General features: G+C 46.7%; 1 protein-coding gene across 2 annotated transcripts in view; it reads left to right on the plus strand.

Annotated features, from left to right (window-relative positions):
* The window catches only part of LOC119373648 (leucine-rich PPR motif-containing protein, mitochondrial), a 54,692-nt gene extending 35,397 nt beyond the window's left edge, over positions 1–19,295 (plus strand). For both annotated transcript variants that reach the window (XM_037643704.2, XM_037643705.2), the window contains exons 25-31: positions 4,194–4,416; positions 9,205–9,474; positions 10,403–10,643; positions 11,518–11,586; positions 12,633–12,729; positions 13,255–13,403; positions 19,197–19,295. In XM_037643704.2, the coding sequence (XP_037499632.1) occupies positions 4,194–4,416; positions 9,205–9,474; positions 10,403–10,643; positions 11,518–11,586; positions 12,633–12,729; positions 13,255–13,403; positions 19,197–19,229 (1,082 nt within the window). In that variant the 3' untranslated portion in view covers positions 19,230–19,295. The remainder of the gene's footprint in view (positions 1–4,193; positions 4,417–9,204; positions 9,475–10,402; positions 10,644–11,517; positions 11,587–12,632; positions 12,730–13,254; positions 13,404–19,196) is intronic.
* The last annotated feature ends 1,583 nt before the right edge of the window (positions 19,296–20,878 follow it).

The following is a 20,878-nucleotide window of genomic DNA, read 5'->3' on the forward strand; positions in this document are numbered from 1 at the left end:
AACATACATACTCAAAAATAAGCACTTTCTATACAAACATCTATAAACAACATATCACAATGATTGACAAAGGATATCCAAAGCACTTTACTCTGAAGCACAGCAAACAAGCATAAAATAAACTATACATTCTTAAGCACTGTGTCATTAAGGTTTTTTACGAACGAAGGTAAACATTCAGATAAGACGGTTAAGCAGCCTATTCCACTCACTGATCGCCCGTGAAAAGAAACTGAACTTAAGGGGGGACGTGGCTTTCGGTACCAACTTTCTTATTTCTTCATGGATTTTGATGAAAATTGGCACACTTATTTGAAATGTTTTTTTAATGCTACTGTAGAAATTTCATGAATATATCTTTACAACTTTTTGATGTACAATATATTTCACCTTCTGTTCTTGTTCCGAGTCTGACTCACTTAAAAAATGCGATAGGAAACTCGTTCAAAGTGATATGCATTCTAAGATGTCTGATTGCAGGCATGACATTCTTAGATTTTTTTATTTGCAACAAAAATTTTTTTAGTTTTCATTTTTCATGAGGTGACTGTGCAACAGGCATCGAGGCTTTGTGCAACTCGTCAAATAGCTAATTATCAAAAGGCCATACTGAAAAAGCAAGAATGTCACGCCCTGAACTGTGCTTCAAGGAATATAGAACAAAAAACGGAACTGAAATAGACCCAGCAGTCAGTGAGAAATCAGCGGAACAAGCGAAGCAGGAAGCAAGAAAAGTCGTTTTGAGAAAACGGCTTTTAAAGTTGTACCAACGATATTACTTCATCAAAAGGCACTGGGGTCGTAATCTTTTGAGTCCTTCGTAATGTGCAGTTTCTTGAGTGCCCTGCCTTTAGTTTGAGGTGCCTTGCTTCTCTAAAACACAAGAAGATTGTGATCTTTAATGTGTTTTATAAGGTTGGACCTCCTGCACATGTGGCCTTTCATCTGTTGTGCCTTTGTTTTCTTTCTTTTTTCTTAAAATCCTTTTCTGATATACAAAGAACGTGTAGCATGAATTTTTAACGAAGTTATGAAGTGGTGTAATAGACATGACAAAAAACAAGATATTGTAATGCAAGTAGGTCATGTACTATGATGATTTGCCAGCTTTCTTGTATTCATGCTCTCATTAACATAATTAACAGTCTTGATTGCAATTGATCATTGAATCATTTTTATAGGATACTAAGAGCGGCTCTCATCATGACAACCTATCCCTTCCTCCTAAATAACAGGCAGTTATGGCCAAGACATTGGTGGAATAAGAATTCCTTAGCAGTTTATTCAAGACGCGAACTGGGCAGATATGAATTCATGTCCCTGTTTCACTCGTCAAGTTAATTTGTAAACCTCGCCTGCGATGCGCTTCGTCATTCACCCGGTCGCGGACACGGTTTTCTGCGAGGCTTTTATTTTTTCAGATGATTCATGAGCGCTTACGGCGATACCAAGCACGGCCCCAAGCGCGCCTAAATTGCATCACCAGTGCTTTATTTCACCTCTAAGTGCTCGGCCGCATAGTCCGGGAAGTCGGCACGCGATGTGCTGGGGGGCGGCATTCGGTGACGATGCGCAATATGCCTAGTTGCGGCGACGAAAAATATGCGCGCAACGTGTTTGGCCTCGCATTTCGGGACGCCGACGCGCGCCCGCTGCGCGACGAGCTTGGCCGTGGGGTCCGCTGCCGATGCGTAAAATGACCATCCGCTGTACCGAGGAGCCGGCGGGGGAGGCGCTTCGTTCCTTGCGAAGAAGCACATTGCCGCGAGTCCGCTAACGCGTTGTTCTTGCCCGCAAAGTTCGAGGTTCGTCTCGCGTGCCGGCGCCGTGAGCGGAGTTAGGCCTAGTGACGACTCCGAGCAGTAGACGCGCCGGCCGCGGTCCCCGATGTTTCAAAGTACGTAATGCGTGGTCGCGAGTACAAAGAGTCGTCCTGCGATCATCTTCGTCACGACGTCCGAAGTGCGCATAAGCAGAACCTCCAACCACGGATCCGACGAGTCAACGCTAGAGAGTCGGTCCGAGACGCGCGTTTGCGATGTTCGCTACGAGTGCGGCGCTCCATCGTAATCCCACCGAGCTTCCGCTAGTAGCTCCAAGCTAAAACGTAGTTCTTGTTTCAAAGTTATCATTGAGCCGTGAACACAGAGCGATTGCGAATACGCCACGAAGTAGCGCAACTTTCGACAGCCGTGAGTTCGAGACGCACGAGCTGCAGACGACGATCTCCCGGAGCGAGCATCGGACCAATGGCGAGGCGCGCTGGGGCAACATGGCGGACGCGGCCAATCGGAGGGCTCGAAACGACCTTCGAACATTTGCTTTTTGTGCGCTTGTTTTCGAATGGAGGAGCCAGCTGCGGCGGGGAATTTGAAGACGGAGAAATGCGCTTTCCGATGAGCCCAAGATATCGGCGCCCGGTGGCGTCGTTGCGGAGCTATGATTTTTTGAAAATCAGTGTTTTTTTGCGATTTCCCCAATAATTTTCGCCACCTCGGCAGGCGCAACAATTTTTTTATAGCACTTCTACGCGGTTTTCGGTGAAGATATTTTGGAATCGGATATAAAAAGGGCTACAGAAACTGAAAATGTGATTTTCAAAAAATCGACTTTTTTGCCATTTTTCGCGATACGAAAGCCGCGTCCCCCCTTAAGACAATCATTGTGGTATATCGGAGAAGGAATGTACATGTTATGCCGGTACCTTGATGTTTCCCCAGTTTTTATTTTTATGTACTTTAATTTGTCAATTTTTACTTGTTCTTTAATTACCGTATTTACTCGAATCTAAGCCGATGTTTTTTTCGAAAAAACGATGTGCGAAAGTGGGGAGGTCGGCTTAGATTCGAGTACAATGAATAGGGTTTTTTCTTTTCTGGCCTTGCGAATTTTGGGGGTCGGCTTAGAATCGGGGCCGGCCTAGATTCGAGTAAATACGGTAGTATTAGAAAGAATAATTTAAGCCTTTCATACCCTGTCCTTTGTTCTAGTGGTTGAAGGTGGGCTAGCTCACGAAGCTGAGTTGGAGAGTAGAAACGCTGGCATTTTTTAACTATTGCCACGCAAGGACGGTTATCGGCTGTTACCAGCAAGGATGGTTATCAACGCTCGACGCTGTCCGCGAAGCAGTGTTCGAGAAGCTTCGCGAATGTTCCAGCTTTGTCGAGAGATAACGCCGCCACCAGCGATATCGCTGGAAAGTTCAATAGCGCCTGTATAAAAGCCGACGTGCTTGACCGTTTGTCAGTTGATCAACGGTCGAGTCCGCCGCGGTGGTATAGCGGTTACGGTGCTCGGTTGCTAACCCGAAGGTCGCGGGTTCGATCCCGGCCGCGGCGGTCACATTTCGATGGAGGCGAAATGGTAGAGGCCCGTGTACTTAGATTTAGGTGCACGTTAAAGAACACCAGATGGTCGAAATTTCCGGAGCCCTCCACTACGGCGTCTCTCATAATCATATCGTGGTTTTGGGACGTAAAACCCCAGATATTATTATTATTATTATTGATCAACGGTCGACGCTCTGTTCGCCACTGTCAGTGCATACCGTGTGTATTGCTGTAAATTAACTTTTCGTTTCCCGGCCACAAGTTCAGGCAAATAAACAGTTTCATCTTGAAAACGCCGACTGCTGTCTTCGTCGACGTCACTACCACGTGACAACATGAAACGTGAAGCCAGTCTTTGTATTCTGTCTAGCTTACTGCAATTACTATACGGATCCCATACCACCTTTTTGTACTCCATAATTGCCTGTGCAAGCGCCTTGTAAGCCAAGCATTTGATTTCTGGGCTGGCATGGTGCAGATTTCTCCGAAGTCTCCACAACGCTTTGTTGGCATATATTTTGCCGGTTTTGAGCACCGCAAGAGAGAAACAAAAACTGTGCAAGGAAAACTCATCGGTTGTTTATTTTTGCAGTTGCTATTGCGCCTAAGTCTTTGAACGATATTTGGAGAGCATGTGGTGCCCGGAAGCGGTACGCTGCAGCCGTGTTGCGTTTTTTGGAAGGGGCCTGACAACAGATTGCAAAGGGTTGCATACCTACTTTTCTGCAGATTCCAAATCTTCAGAAAAAACTGAATAAGTGTATTAAATTCTATTCAGTTCACCCAACTAATAGAAAAAAAATTTTTAAGATCTCGTCTCCCCTTAAATGTTTGGCGTATGTGGTCCTGCTTGGGGACATGCAGATGTAGCAGGGGACGCCGATCGCGCCCTGGACGCCTGGGCCCAAATGCAAGAGGAGAATGTGCAGCCCAGTGCGAGCACGCTGCGACTGCTGGCCGCCTTGTTGCAGCGCCTCGGCCGTCCCGTTCCCTTCACCGTGCCTGCTGTGGAGGCGGGTGCAAAACGGGATAGCTTCGACACCCTGCTCACCACGGACCTCGATACAGCGTTGGACCTCTGGCACAGGTGAGGGCAGCCCTTTCATACAGGGCTGTGCATGTTTTGTCAAAGGTCTCGGTGGGTTGGGATTCTGCACTTACCACTGTTCTGTCCTTGCCCGTATCTTGCAGAAAGCTTGCATTTCATGGAGTTTTTCACTGCTCGATTCGGAGCAGAGTTTCACACCTCTCAGTGTAGCACTCGGCATGGTTACCTTTATCAGTGGTTAAAGAAGATGTGAAATTAAGCTCTTAAGTGAAAAAATAAAAGTCTGCTGCAGAGACATTACTCGGGCAGATTTGGGTCACCACCTGGCAGTAACTGCACAAAGCAACCACGCAGGGAGGGTTGCTACAGCTTTTGCCTACATAAAAGCCTAGAAGCAGTTGCTCTGTGCAGCTGCCACCAGGCGCCAGTGCAAATGTGTGGAAGCGCCGTTATTGCAGCAGATGCTTTTCTTCGCAAATGGATGCATGTTCACTTTTTGTTGTTGTTTTTTTTTCAGTAGGCTAGGCAAGTACAGTAGAACCCCACTAATACGTTTTTCATGGGACCGTAAAAATAAAACGTGTGAGCCGAGAAACAGGAAAAAATGAGAAATTAGAGTAGTTATGAGAAGCACACAATTTTATTTCAAACCTTTTGCTTGAAGAAATCGTGCAGTGTCGCCTGGCACATTTTCTCACACCCGATAAGTACAAGGCGTCTCTCAAGCACCCGCAGTGTCACGTGGCTTTCGGCGTCGTCACTGCGCGCAAATCTCCTCAACAAATCCAGCGCCATTATGGCCGACGAAGCCGTTGGCTCCGCAAACAGGAGGACTCCGGGCAGCAAAATCTAATCTCAAAGTCCGTACTTTTGTTGAATGCATCGAAATCAATTTTTAGCACCCAAACACGTCATAGACGACATGTTTAGGTGAACAATACAGATCTCGGAGGTAGACTTAAAAATTAGGGGTGTGCGAATATTCGAAATTTCGAATATTTTTCTAATAGGGCTTGCTATTCAATTCGATTCGCACTGGAATTTTACTATTCGAACTATTCGAACTTCCCAAAAACAAATACAGTCAACGTCCAATTGAAAGTGACCCCTTCAGATTTTTTATATGCTTCACCTCATTACATCCTCGTATTGCGGCAAAGCTGCCTTTCAAGCTCCGGTACGGTCGAACTTTGCCAAGAGACAGTCAACTTCCGATTAGAAGTGGTTCCTAGATTTTCAATATGCTTCACCTCATCACACCCCGGTATTGCGGCAAAGCTACCTTTCAAGCTCCGTTACGGTCGAACTTTGCCAATACAGTCAACGTCCGATTGAAAGTAGTCCCTAGATTTTTGATATGCTTCACCTCATCACGCTCCGGCATTGCGGCAAAGCTGCCTTTCAAGCTCCGTTACGGTCGAACTTTGCCAAGACACAGTCAACGTCCGATTGAAAGTGGTCCCTAGATTTTCAATATGCTTCACCTCATCACACCCCGGCATTGCGGCAAAGCTGCCTTTCAAGCTCTGCTACGGTCGCAAATGTATTAACTCAAGAAAACGCTGGTTCCAACATGGAGATGAGAGATGTGGCAGAGTTGGGGGCTCAATTAATGCTGTTAATTTGGGCCTGAAATTTGGGCAGGAAGTCCAAAAAATTGGAAGCCGAAGCTTTTTAGCATCCAAAATTTCAGCTGTTCTTATATATCGACGTCTACGAGGCAGATTTGGAACTCCGGACTTGAAGGGAGCACACCCTTGTCCGCCACATCAGTTGGCCTTCCACAGAAGTTGAAAGAGGAGGAGAGGCTGAGGAAATGGTATCTTTGCCTGTCACGTGTAAAGTGTTGTTGGCAACACTTTGGTTGCACCAAATCATGTAGATAGATACAATTCGGCCTCTACATTGCCTCATTCTTGATAAGAAAACTATGAAACACCACCCCTCCAGTGCTTCAGCAACCTAGCGAAAAGAAACACTTTCATGTTGCTATCTCATAAGAATATGCTTAGGAATGCTCTCTAACTGCAATTTCGCTTCGAAGTATTCGAAAAATAATCGAGAAATATTCAAGAAATATTCGAAAAATATTCGATTTGATTCGCACTCACACTTCAGTATTCGAATTCGCTTCGCACCCAAAATTTTGCTATTCGCACAGCTCTATTAAAAATGCATCACACGTGTCGCCCTAACCTCTTCTGGCAGTCAATTCGATCTTCAAGCCACTACGCGGACCAATCCCAGCCACATGAAAAGTCAACATGGCCGCCTGGGCCGTCTCGAAGGGCCAGTTCGCAACGTACAATGTGGGAATGGTCCCGCAGTTGTGACATATAGTGGGGTTCCCAATGCATCGGATCCTATGGGAGCTATGCCGGGGTTGGCCAAAAACTACGTAACAGCCAGGAAAACACAGCACCCGAGAACATGGCAACGGGGTTCTACTGTATATAACTGTGCTGATGCTACAGTGCTCAGCCGCTAAAGCTTTCAACCAAGTCATTGTGCTAAGTTACAGCATCACTGTCAATTTAAAAGCATGAATGAATGTTCTCAGCTTCTCAGCATGGACGGAAATGAGTTCTGTGTATTGCTTCCCCATCGGCCCTTCCTTTAACAAATTGTTTATGTGTGTATCTTTGTCCCTGTGCATGCGCATGTGAGAGAAATGCAAGGCCTTTGTTACACAGTTCTCAAATGGTACTTCTCTTTATTGCGATCAAGGCCAATTGAAATGGCTTTTTCAATAGCAGTTGGCTTCTACGTGCAAGGTGCTGAAAGGAGCAGATTCCTTTTGATAATACAGCATAGACCGCTTATAACGTAAGTCGCCGGAGTCGCGAATATCCGCACTATAAGCGGTACCGCACTATAACCAAAACAACATTTTTGAAAGGTTGCACATGTGCAAAACATGACCAACGGGTGGGCGCTCGATTCCGACTATCGAGGCATGCGACTGGGACGTAAGTTTGCGTCTGCTTACATTTGGAAATGTTGAACGGTTAGCGTCCGCGGACCTGCGGTGCCGACATAACGAACGCGGAAAAAATGCGCCGTCACGGGAAGTCGCCACAGTAACGCACTGCGCGTGCGCGATGTCGAAAACGGTGGCGACCGCAAACCACCACTCGAGTGTTTCACACGCACGCACGCGTTTTCGTTAAAGATTTAAGTCACCCCTTCTACATGCAACAACTGCAAAGTGTTGCATTGACTCGGCACCAAACCGCAACTTCTGTAGTCCACGGCCGCCGACATGGCAGCTAGCGCTCGTTAGGCCTAGCGTGCGTGTTGCAACTTGGCATGCCGCCGCGAGAAGCTTGCCCTAGGCAACACGGAGATCGGGCGTAGAAGAGATCGCACTTGCGAGCTAAACCGAGGGCATCACGCGTGAAATGCAGTTTCGGTTCGCGGTCGGGAGAACAGCCGCGGCAATTATCCTGAAAAAGGCTCTCAAGCTTGCAAGTCCGCCTGTTGGTGGCAAAGGCGAAAGCTCAGTCGCGTCTCAAAGCATTGTTACTTGCGGGGGAATCGAGGTTGCACGCGCGATATCTGCGCTCTACGACAAAGCAACTATTTTCCCGACGGAGACAAATAGCGGTAACGCGCTCTTGATGCGGAAGCGGGCGCCCGTACGTAGCGGAGCGCGCATGTCATGCGGCCGGGGCAAAGCGTGCATGTCAAGGGGACAAAGGCTTCTCCGTCGGCCACGCAACCGCTCCTCCTCCTCACACCACGCACCCGCGCCGAGCTGCTGTCCCCCACCGCCATCCCCTTTTTTTTTCACCTCCCGCTCCTTGTTCGTTCGTTCCGCGTCCCCTCCTCCTTCGTAACGCCGTCGCCGCTCTCTCCCCCGCCGGCGCATCTCCGCTGAGAAGCACGCTCGCTCCCTCGCATCTCTGAGAACGTTCCGGCAGCCGCATTATAACCGGTCTTTCATCTTGGGGGACTGCACAATAAGCGGTATGCGTATACATGGAGTTCTATGGGAGGGTAAACGGGAGTCAGAAAAAACCGCATTATAGCCGGTACTGCACTGTAAGCGGTTACGTTATAAGTGGTCTCAGCTGTAATAGTAATATCTGGGGTTTAACGTCCCAAAACCACGATATGATTATGAAAGACGCCGTAGTGGAGGGCTCCGGAAATTTCGACCAGCTGGGGTTCTTTAACGTGCACCTAAAGCTAAGTACACGGGCCTCAAACATTTTCACCTCCATCGAAAATGTAGCCGCCGCGGCCGGGATTCGATCCCGCGACCTTTGGGTCAGCAGTCCAGCGCCATAACCACTAGACCAACACGGCGGGGCGATTCCTTTTGAGAAATTTCATCCATGTCAGGTTCGCTTGTAATCGGGAAAGCGCATCACATAGAAACTGCAGTGCAAGATTAGCTTGCCAAATTACTGCAAGGACATGCTTAAAAGAAGGTGTGGAATGCACCAGTTTGGCTGTTGGAGTTTCCGTTTGGTATGACATGATCAAACTGGATTTATCAGAAGAGTGTGGGTGCGAGCCAGTTGATGGTTCATGACTATGAAAGGTGACTGCAAAAACGCACGAGACAGAGAAGCAGACAACACGAAGTGGTAATGACAACTGTTCATTTACAATGTGTTTCTGACAACATGCTTCATGACGATGGCATTGTCTCGTTAAATGAACAGTTGTCAGTACCACTACATGTTGGTTCTTTCTGTGTCCCGTGTGTTTTTGTAACTTTTCCTAATCAGGGATATACCAGTGCCTCTCTGTAAGCTCCCACTTGCAAGCGCAAGAAGATGCGTGCTGACGAAGATGCCCACTTGCATTGTTCCGCAGGGGCGAAGTATCCGGCACGCAGAAGGGCTCTCAGTTGTTGCAGGCTCTTGGCCGGCAGGGTCGCACGCGAGAGGCCCTCCGGATTCTGGATCAGCTCACGGGGTCTGGTCAGCCGACTTCCGTCTCGGCCCAAGCCTTGCGACCCCTTGTCCAGCAGCTGGCTGCCCTGGGCGAAGTGGAGTCCCTGGTCAAGCTGCGCCCTCAGCTGCCGGAACGTCTCCTGCGGCAGCTGTCTTTCGACAACCTGATCTGCAACGCCTACGTGCACAGGTCGGGCTGGGTCTGCGGGCACATTTGAGCAAAGCGTCGTTGTGCGTAGAGACATGTAGCTTGACCTGACTATGATGTACTAGTTGGGATGCTACTACAATTAAATGACCCGTATAACTGTGTACAGTAAAACTCCTCTGAAGCGTCTTTCACAGCACCAGTAAAAGTAAAAGCCCAGTAGCCAAGAAACGTAGTACACCAACATGCAGTCAAAATTGGGGAAAAGTGCTGCTAGATAATGAAACGCACATTGCACACAGCTCTACCAAAGAAAAATTTATTCATCAGTGTGAGGTTTAAAGCCCTTGATGAAAGTCTGGCGGCATTTTCACACCTGTGGCAGTCCACATCACCAAACTCATTCACGTACCTCTTCAACATATGTACTCTTTGTCCAGCTGAGCGACAGTTCACAACATATCAGGCAGGAACATTGCGGCAACATGTAAAAAGTTGATTCTAATACATAGGTGTCTAGATTCTTTGCTGGGTCTGGACACCAGAAACTTTACACACGGGAAACATTTAAGTGAGGAACACATAAGCGCGGTTCCACCGTAACCTGAAAGCCCTGAGCACTTTGTCATAGAGTTGTTTCTCATCAGTAAAGCAATGCCAGTTCAGTTTTTTAATAAGTACTGTTTAACTCTGTATTGAGTTGTGCACAGCAGGGAAAAACAACACAACGTGCTAATGTTTGCGCTTGCAATTTGCATTTGCCATGTACTACTCGCTGCAAAGATGCTGTGCCAACAAGGCCAAATCTTTTACCATTTACTATTCACCGATCTCTACTACATTCCTTAGATGCATTAAATTCATTGAGTTTCCGAGAAAAACTGTGACACTAAGTATTTACTGGAGTCGTAAATGGGACAGTCCTGCCAGTGCGGTTCCACTCCGACGCATCCCCTCATTTTAACTGCAGTGGAAGAGCAGGTGACCTGCTGACCGAGCTGGAAAGTGCAACGGGTGAGTGGGCGGTCAGCGGACGCTGTCCGTTTGGCGGTCTCATCGGTCTGCTGACCCGTCACCCCGAGTTGGCCGACCGGGTGGAGGCGTTGGGCCGCACCTACGGCACGCAGCACGACTGCTGGGCGCCCCTGAATGCGCTTTGGGTGCACAGGGCGCTTCAGCAGGACTATGAGGGGGCGGACCAACTCCTCAAGGTAATCCGGTTCACGAAGTCTGAATTAAATTTTTAAGTAAAATTTTTAAAAATCACAGGGAAGCTGAAACATGCATCTGTCGAACTGTCGTCTGTTGTAGCTTTTGATTTCTCTATCACCACATTTAAGAGACGCGTGCTTCAGACTTTGTGTTTGGTGATGTTAGCTTAAAGGATACTAAGAACACTTAAAGGATTTTATCGGTGGTGATTCGTGCTGTGGTGGGTATCATCCCTATCTATATATTCTGACAAAACCTGAAAAGAACCTGGTGCAGGCGTAGGAACCGTTCGAGGTAGCGTATGCTAGCATTGCTTCTTCTTCATTATAGTTTCTGCATACGGACTACGACATTTTTCCACCACCTAGCAATATACAGCTTCGCTGCAAAAGACTGGTTTGTGACTTGTACTAAAAGCCCCCCCCCCCTCTTTTTCTTTTTTTAGTTACATTCTTCGGTGTTCACCTCCCGGATTAATTTGACATACTGTGCTTTGAGTTGTTGGGTTGATTCACCCTCGTGCTTATATCGGCTAGCTTGGCTTGGATGGTAGAGCAACCACTCCAGTCATAGCGTCGGCCCTTTCAGGGCCCGATTTCTTTTTTCCTTTGACCCACTCACAGTAGGGTCACACAACATATAGAATCATTGTACCACTTTAACAGCCACCAATTCTGCTGCTTCATTGCCTGCTGGCATTTCTTCTTAGGTTGTAACTGACTATATCTGATTTGAATACTGAATCGAATGGGGCACTGTTAATTTTGAACTTTGAATTTCTTTTTTTTTTTTCTCTCTCTCTCTTTAGTGTCCCTTCAAGTGCAGATGTTCTTTGCTGAAACCTATTTGAATGATGGTCGTTTCTGTTTGTAGGAATTCCCGCAGCTGGGTCCACAGCTCCTGTTCATCCCAGTCATGAACGAGTCCAGGGAGAAAGTTGACGTAAGAATTATGTCCACTACATTATCCTGATGAAGCACTGCATGCGCGTCTGTGCATGCCACAACAGTGTGTCAGAATAACCAGTAATTATAGTATTAAAGGTATCCAATACATTACGTGCATACATGGTGAGATAAAACATACTTGTGGAGGCATAAAAGGTACAATCAAATGACGAAAACGATGTTTTGTCATATTGTTGTGTCTTGACTTCTTGTCGAGCATTCATTTTTCTTTTTTGCCGCGTTCTTTAACAGCAGATTGGTTTTCCCATTGAACTCTCGATTACATATCTACATCTTTAAAAATGGCAACCACGTCAGAAAGGTGTTGGTCCCAGGTTTTAATCCTGGGGCAGGATGACATTTTCATCAACCGTGAAGCTTTCTGAGAAATCCGTATGGATTTCCCTGTAGCTTCATGCTACATGCTGGTGGATTTGCTATCTTTTTTTTTTTTTTCACTCCTATATCTTGAAACACTTTGGGTTGGACTTCTGCTGTGATGTTATGCAAGCTTCAAAAGTGTTTAACAAGTAGAGCTTACCAGAAAGAGACCTTTCACCAGGAAACAAACATTTTTGGGGGATTAGAGTTGTTATGAGCTGCTAGAATGTAGAAACTATGATGCTATGTAGTCAATCAGAATTTAAGTGTGCACATTCAAGCTTTTAAAGTAACTTTTTTGCTGAATCTAAGTGCTTTCTGTGTGCCAGCAATTGTTTTTTACAATTTTTATTATTCGTAAGTTTGCTGCTGCTTGTGCACTTTGTCTATTGCATGTTTCAAGGTAATCCATCACTAGTATAAAGTTCAGTAACTTGCACGAGCTTGCATTCAGGGCAGGCTCTTTAAACATGCACGCTATTCTCCTTTTTCTTCCACCATCGTGACTGCAAGACTTTTAAAACAGTTCAACATTCACATAATGGCATTTAGTAGGAATGTGTCAGCATTGGACACAAGATTGCCGCTTGCAAGTGAGCTGGGATCATTCCGTGCACTGCGATTTTTCACAGCACGACGCTAAGCACCTTCACGTTGCAGGAACGCATGGCCCAGTACCTGGCAGATGTGGTGACAACGCACGGCACCAACCCAAAGATGCAGGCCCTGGCACGCAGCAACTTGATCCGTGTTCTCGGTGAGCAAAGTTATTACCTTCCCATTCAGTTAAAGAAGGCGTGTCTTGGTAGAGTGACTTTGTGCACCAGCTGCATCGTTATTCAGATTGCTTATACTAAAGGGACGCAAAAATCGGCACTACCCAAGCTAGTCCAGGCTGCTGCTTTGTAGCTATGCCTTTCCCGATCCTAATATAACACCTTTTCACACTGTGACTTTACCAATAACACACTGTGACTGTAATAACACACTGTAATAACACACTGTGACTTTGCCAGTGGCCTTAGCGACGTTCCAACCACGATTTCAAAGGGACTATGCACATTTTGTTAGTTTTGTCTCCCGTACATCCCCTTCCCTTCTCCCTGGGCTGTGCCATCTTGGCTGCGTATTCTGAGAAAACGGGAGAGCTACGCCTCTTGATTGCTAGAAGAATTTCAAGCAGCACGTAAATTGTACGTCTTATGAAAACAATGTCCCCTATCGAAAGTATAGCAACCCCAACGAGAGCTCATACTTGTATATGTGTGTGTGTGTACGTCAGCGTTGCAGGGTAGCTTGGACAAGGCCCTCCAGGTGCTGCAGTCGACGGACGTGGCGAGTGTGTCCCCATGGGCATTGGCCATACTGAGGGATTCCTTGGTGGCCGCTGGAAAGCCCGTGCCATTCCAGGTGCCTCAGCGTGCACAGCAGGTACAGTCAGAGTTTATAAGTGTTTTCGTGAACCTATAATGCTTCGCTTTTGCAACACAGGTATGCATACGTACACTCAAGCGTCATTACAACGAAGTCGCATCTGACAAGAAAGTAACTTCGTTGTATCCAAAGATTCATTACAAATGATCATTCGTAACACTGTATCAATGACAAGGTAATTCTTCATTTATGTCATTGTAACCGATAATTCGTTATATCCACGTTATATAAATTGAGTGCATTCCCTCCTGTTTTGTGACAATTGATGTACAGTAAACCCTCGTTAACTCGAACTCGCTTATCTCGAAATCTCGGTTAAGTCGAAACTTTTTTTCGCCGTGCATTAACCTCCCATAGGTGCTATGTATTTGCCCCCTCTTATCTCGAAACGTTTTCCGGAGGGAACAGCGGATATCTCGAAATCTTGACCGGGAGGGCCGAAGGCAAAGTCCACTCCCAACAGGAAACGAGGGCTCCATGCGAACGCTTAGCTCTTACTATACGTGCCGAACGCGGTCGTGAAGGCCGAATTTGAAATTCCCGCGGACGCAGCCGTTTCCTATCAGCCTTGTCAAGCAACCGTGGGAGTGATCACATGTGCGCACCTGCGCGCGACTTATGCGCCGTGGGCGGCGTGTGCAAGCGTGGGCCAGTCAGTACGCAACCTAACCCTTGCATGTGCGAGCTGGTACGACGTATTCTTTGTTTTCCCCGCGATCTGCGCACGGCGCATCTTGAGTTCAGTTTTGCTGAGTAGTGAGTGGTGTGTGCAACGGACGCTTCCGAATATCGACCACGATGTCCCGCCCAAAGCAGTGCAAATCTCTGACGTTGGAGAGAAAAGTCGAGCTAATCAAGGAAGTAGAAAAGGCAGGTCGAAGCAAGTCGTGCATCGCCAAGGAATTCGGCATCCCTTTGTCAACCCTCTCGACAGTGCTCAAGAACAAACAAAAGGTTTTGGAAGGCTTCGAGCAAAGCTTCTCAAGCAAACGGAAGCGCGTTCGAGCGTCCAAATTCCCGGACGTCGAATCAGCACTTCTGTTGTGGCTCCAAAACGTTCGAGCAGCCAATCTTCCCGTGACAACCCAAATGATGATGGAAAAAGCAGACGCTTTGGCACTGCAGATGGGTCACGCGGACTTCAGCTGCAGCAATGGCTGGTTCGAGCGGTTTAAGAAGCGAAATAACGTGTCATCGAAGCCTATCCACGGCGAAAGCGGCATTGTCGACGAACAGGCTGCAGACGCATGGCGCAACCTACGCCTCGCCGAGCTGCAAAAGGAGTACGCGGACAAGGACATTTTTAACCTCGACGAAGCCGCTCTCTTTTACAAAATGCTGCCTAACCGCACATACACACCAAAAGGCGAAGCGTGCTCGGGCGCTAAGCAACGCAAAGACAGGATAACCATTCTTTTTGGTGCCAACGCTACCGGCGATGAAAAGCTGCCCCTCCTCATTATTGGCAAGTCGCTTAATCCCAGGTGTTTCCGAAATGCACGGCTCCCGAGGGATGTGACATACCGCGCCAATAAAACGGCCTGGATGACGGCGGCGCTTTTCGAAGAGCATGTCCGTGCGCTTGACCGGAAGATGGCAAAGGACGGTCGGAAAGTGTTGTTTGTTGTGGATAACTGCCCCGGTCACGGAAAAATCGACAACTTGGCGGCTGTTAGGCTGGAGTTCCTGCCGGCGAACATGACGTCCGTTCTCCAGCCAATGGATCAGGGAGTCATTGAGATTGCCCGCAAGTATTATAGGAAGAGCCTGCTGCACCGAATTCTGCTGTCATACGACAATGGGAAAAAGTATGAAATCGATCTGCTGGGTGCAATCAATCTGATGGCCGAAGCCTGGCGCCAACTACGCCCGCTGGCGATTGCTAACTGCTTCGCACATGCAGGGTTTTCTCGCGCCCCCGAATCGATCGAAGAAGACATTGGCGCAGAATTCAGCGGCTGTGATGAGCTGTGCAATGAAGTGCGCAAAGCAACTGGCTGCGTGAACGATACTGAAGACGGCGAGATGGCCTTTGAGGAGTATGCGCTCTACGAGGCGGACGTCCCCGTTACCGGAATGCTGTCGGACGCCGATATCGTTGAGATGGCCGTGAACGACGCAGAAGACCATGCAGACGAGGAAGAGCCCCGAGAAGTGCCTACGACGACAGAAACACGTAACGTGCTGCGCTTGCTCCGCAACAAGGTCGAATGCAGCGGTGGCGACCAACGGCTCATGCGATGTGTTGAGCAACTGGAGAACGCCTTTCTGGGACCGAACGCGAACGCGAAACAGGCGAGCATCACGCAGTTTTTTGGTCCTCGGTAATAAATTTTTTTTTTCGCTCTGAATTCTTGTGCTTTACTACGGTTGCCGTCTCGTGCAGTGGAGCTTTTCCTGGCAGCACTGGCTTTTCTTTTACAGTGACCTGGGCAAACATTTTCGGCGTTTTGCTTAACTCGAAATACCGCTTATCTCGAAATTTTCCCTGGATTTTACGGCTTCGAGTTAACGAGGGATTACTGTATAACTATTTTATCCTTTTAACATGTATGTTTTGTAATAATTCTGAATTGTTACTGTTATAATAAATTAGCACATCTCATACTTAGTATCTCATGCTTTCGATTTTTTTACTTAGATGTCACTGCTTTTGAAGCCCTTTCATTGGCAGAGGGAGCTAGTCAAGTCGCTTTAGCACAGTTTTTACTCCCGGCATCCTTCATGTGCAACACATGAAAACAAAGGTTTTTTTTGCACGATGGAATGGGAAAGGAGGGCTCAAAAAATTTACAGAGGTATGCTTTTCAAGTTCGCATCTGATCGAACACAACATTTCACTATGCCTGAAAACAGCAAGGCAGTGAAACGTAATAAGATTAAAACTACAGTCTCGGAGAAAATAAAACTACTACCGAGTGTCATTTGAATCGTCTTGAAGAGAAACATCCAACAATGGTTTAGGAATGAAAATTTGGTCGTTCCGGAAAAGCAATCTTTAGGGTACGTTGTAGCGTTATTGATTTAAGGGGACGCGGCTTTCGTATCGCGAAAAATGGCAAAAAAAATCGATTTTTTGACAATCACATTTTCAGTTTCTGTAGCCCTTTTTATATCCGATTCCAAAATATCTTCACCGAAAACCGCGTAGAAGTGCTATAAAAAAATTGTTGCGCCTGCCGAGGTGGCGAAAATTATTGGGGAAATCGCAAAAAAACACTGATTTTCAAAAAATCATAGCTCCGCAACGACGCCACCGGGCGCCGATATCTTGGGCTCATCGGAAAGCGCATTTCTCCATCTTCAAATTCCCCGCCGCAGCTGGCTCCTCCCTTCGAAAACAAGCGCACAAAAAGCAAATGTTCGAAGGTCGTTTCGAGCCCTCCGATTGGCCGCGTCCGCCATGTTGCCCCAGCGCGCCTCGCCATTGGTCTGATGCTCGCTCCGGGAGATCGTCGTCTGCAGCTCGTGCGTCTCGAGCTCACGGCTGTCGAAAGTCGCGCTACTTCGTTGCGTGTTCGCAATCGCTCTGTGTTCACGGCTCAACGATAACTTTGAACAAGAACTACGTTTTAGTTTGGAGCTACTAGCGGAAGCTCGGTGGGATTACGATGGCGCGCCGCACTCGTAGCGAACATCGCAAACGCGCGTCTCGGACCGACTTTCTAGCGTTGACTCGTCGGATCCGTGGTTGGAGGTTCTGCTTATGCGCACTTCGGACGTCGTGACGAAGATGATCGCAGGACGACTCTTTGTACTCGCGACCACGCATTACGTACTTTGAAACATCGGGCACCGCGGCCGGCGCGTCTACTGCTCGGAGTCGTCACTAGGCCTAACTCCGCTCACGGCGTCGGCACGCGAGACGAACCTCGAACTTTGCGGGCAAGAGCAACGCGTTAGCGGATTCGCGGCAGTGTGCTTCTTCGCAAGGAACGAAGCGCTTCCCCCGCCGGCTTCTCGGTACAGCGGATGGTCATTTTACGCATCGGCAGCGCACCCCACGGCCAAGCTCGTCGTGCAGCGGGCGCGCGTCGGCGTCCCGCAATGTGAGGCCAAACACGTTGCGCGCCTATTTTTCGTCGCCGCACCTAGGCATATTGCGCATCGTCACCGAATGCCGCCACCCAGCACATCGCGTGCCGACTTCCCGGACTATGCGGCCAAGCACTTAGAGGTGAAATAAAGCACTGTTGATGCAATTTAGGCGCGCTTGGAGCCGTGCGTGGTATCGCCGTAAGCGCTCATAAATCATCTGAACAAATAAAAGCCTCGCAGAAAACTGTGTCCGCGACCGGGTGAATGATGAAGCGCATCGCAGGCGAGGTTTACAAATTAGCTTCACGAGTGAAACAGGGAGATGAATTCATATCTGCCCAGTTCACGTCTTGAATAAACTGCTAAGGAATTCCTATTCCACCAATGTCTTGGCCATAACTGCCTGTTATTTAGGAGGAAGTGATAGGTTGCCATGATGAGAGCCGCTTTTAGTATCCTATAAAAATGATCCAATGATCAATTGCAATCAAGACTGTTAATTATGTTAATGAGAGCATGAATACAAGAAAGCTGGCAAATCATCATAGTACATGACCTACTTGAATTACAACATCTTGTTTTTTGTCATGTCTATTACACCACTTCATAACTTCGTTCTAAATTCATGCTACATGTTCTTTGTATATCAGAAAAGGATTTTAAGAAAAAGAAAACAAAGGTACAACCAATGAAAGGCCACATGTGCAGGAGGTCCAACCTTATAAAACACCTTAAAGATCACAATCTTCTTGTGTTTTAGAGAAGCAAAGCACCTCAAACTAAAGACAGGGCACTCAAGAAAGTGCACATTACGAAGGACTCAAAAGATTACGACCCCAGTGCCTTTTGATGAAGTAATATCGTTGGTACAACTTTAAAAGCCGTTTTCTCAAAACGACTTTTCTTGCTTCCTGCTTCGCTTGTTCCGCTGATTTCTCACTGGCCGCTGGGTCTATTTCAGTTCCGTTTTTTGTTCTATATTCCTTGAAGCACAGTTCAGGGCGTGACATTCTTGCTTTTTCAGTATGGCGTTTTGATAATTAGCTATTTGACGAGTTACACAAAGCCTCGATGCCTGTTGCGCAGTCACCTCATGAAAAATGAAAACTAAAAAAAATTTTGTTGCAAATAAAAAAATCTAAGAATGTCACGCCCGCAATCAGACATCTTAGAATGCATAGCACTTTGAACGAGTTTCCTATCGCATTTTTTAAGCGAGTCAGACTCGGAACAAGAGCAGAAGGTGAAATATATTGTAAATCAAAAAGTTGTAAAGATATATTCATGAAATTTCGACAGTAGCTTTAAAACAACATTTCAAATAAGTGTGCCAATTTTCATCAAAATCCATGAAGAAATAAGAAAGTTGGTACCGAAAGCCACGTCCCCCCTTAAAGAACAGATGCATGTTCATGGCTGACCAGCAACAGGCGCCTATAGTTGGGTGCAGCTTTAGAAAGCAGCAGCATTTCCTCCTCAAATGCAGATGAATCTGGGCGGGGCCTCTCCTGCCTTCTTAATTAAGTTGTATCCGACTATAAGTATGGAGGCAGTGCATAGGGTTACTGCACAAAACAGCGGGACTTTTCTACCTACACTGCCTAAGGATAGCGGTTGCTGAAGATCGGAGAAAGGGAGCACCTAGTTACAGTGGATTCAGTCCTTGCTTGTCAAATGTCCTGATGTTTGCACTACTTGGTATTTTGTTTTGCATGTTGTCTCTCCTTCTCACGATTGCCCTTTCTTATGCAGGAGGAACAACAGCAGGAGCAAGCGCAACATTAGGACACACACCCTGTTCCCGGCCCATTATGTATATAGATCTAGTCGATTAAAACATTGTTCACTTAAAAGTGTGCGGTGTATGCTCATTAAACGAACTTTTGCGGTAATGAGGATGCTATAGTAGTGCCATTACGAATATTCATGCATGTCCATGAGGCCTTTGCGTACTCTATGTAGTATGTAGTCAAAGTTTGCTGTTGACTAAATCACACTTAAATTAGATTCTAAAGACTGCACTTCCTGCCAGCATTCTATGGCCCCAACATTGAAACCCCCATACTGAAACCTACCTTAGGAATGGTCATGTTGCCTCGATATCTTGCATGAGTATTGGTATTGATGGAATTAGGAAAGCCATGATGTATTGTGTCATAAGTACCTGCAAACATCTAGAATGAATTGCAATGGACCTCAAAAGGTATTTACAACATGCGAGAGTGGCGTGTTCTGTACTAAACCACAATCACTGCGCCAAAGAGACGGTAAGGCATTCTTGTTTATCTGCATTGTAGCTACTTTCATTTAAAGAAGTCCTTCATGGCTTCTTGGACCTTTATTTCTTCAGTTTTGTCGAGCACTAGACATATCCTAGAACACATAAAACATTCCACTCATTCGATCGCCTGCATTGCCAGTGCTCGCTAGATGATATGGTGAGTGCTTTAAGTACATAGGTATGGTGTCTGTAAACGTCACAGAAGTTCCAATACTTCGTATATATCATTTCTAAACTCTGTAGTACTCTTACTACCTAAAGTGTTGCAAGCCATGCTCAAGCTTAGTACAAGATGCGACGCTTGAAGTGATGAGACATCGTCGGAAAGGGAGTGTCGCTAGAGCCAACGTTCCTTGCTCAACAGTTTCTCATCGCTGAAGTTTTGTGGCAACTCTAATTTCTATCCTCCGTCACTGCCTGGTAAAGTGTCTGACTAGCCCTAGTACACGGTACATCGTACTCGTGCATTTTCAATGGAGCTTTGTTGAAATGTGCATCGACAGAAAAGTCTGAGTGGCTTTGAATATATGCTGAGATCCAACTGTAAATGGGGGAAAAACTCATTCCTCTTGGTCGTATGAACTTTCGAACTATCCTCATGCACTTTCTCATATGCACAGCTGTTCTGTGGCATCTCTCGTCTATTAGGTCTTTCTAAACTTAAGATTTTTGTGGTTGTAGTTTGAAGCAACGCTTTAGTAATTGTCAGTCTTTTGCAATCACGTGTCATCATGAGGTGTAAAAAAAAAAAAGGTGCTCCTGTCAGTCGTGCATGTGCACATATGTCATCGAGTTCGCATGGATGAACTTGACGGCATGTATTGTTGCTGTTGTGCTAATGCATTTCCTCGACACTTGAAAACAAAAGTTAACCACCTGTGAGTGTCTATGTGTGTGGGCGCATGTGAGGTAGTGTTGTTTATCAGTGGCACGAGCACCGAGTGGCTCTCTCTGCTATCTTCCAGACCACCCTGTCTACTGTCGGTGCAAGCTGTTCGAAAACTGTGATAAAAATAAAAACATTTAAAATGGATGGAATGGGTTAGCTAAAGGTTGTATATGATAGAGTAGACATTAGGGTATGTCATAAGTTAAAATAAGAGTCATAATTAGTACAAATTAGCAAAAACGACAATTACGTCTCAGAAATCCA

This window comes from Rhipicephalus sanguineus, chromosome 11, assembly GCF_013339695.2.
Source record: "Rhipicephalus sanguineus isolate Rsan-2018 chromosome 11, BIME_Rsan_1.4, whole genome shotgun sequence".
NCBI lineage: Eukaryota > Metazoa > Arthropoda > Arachnida > Ixodida > Ixodidae > Rhipicephalus > Rhipicephalus sanguineus.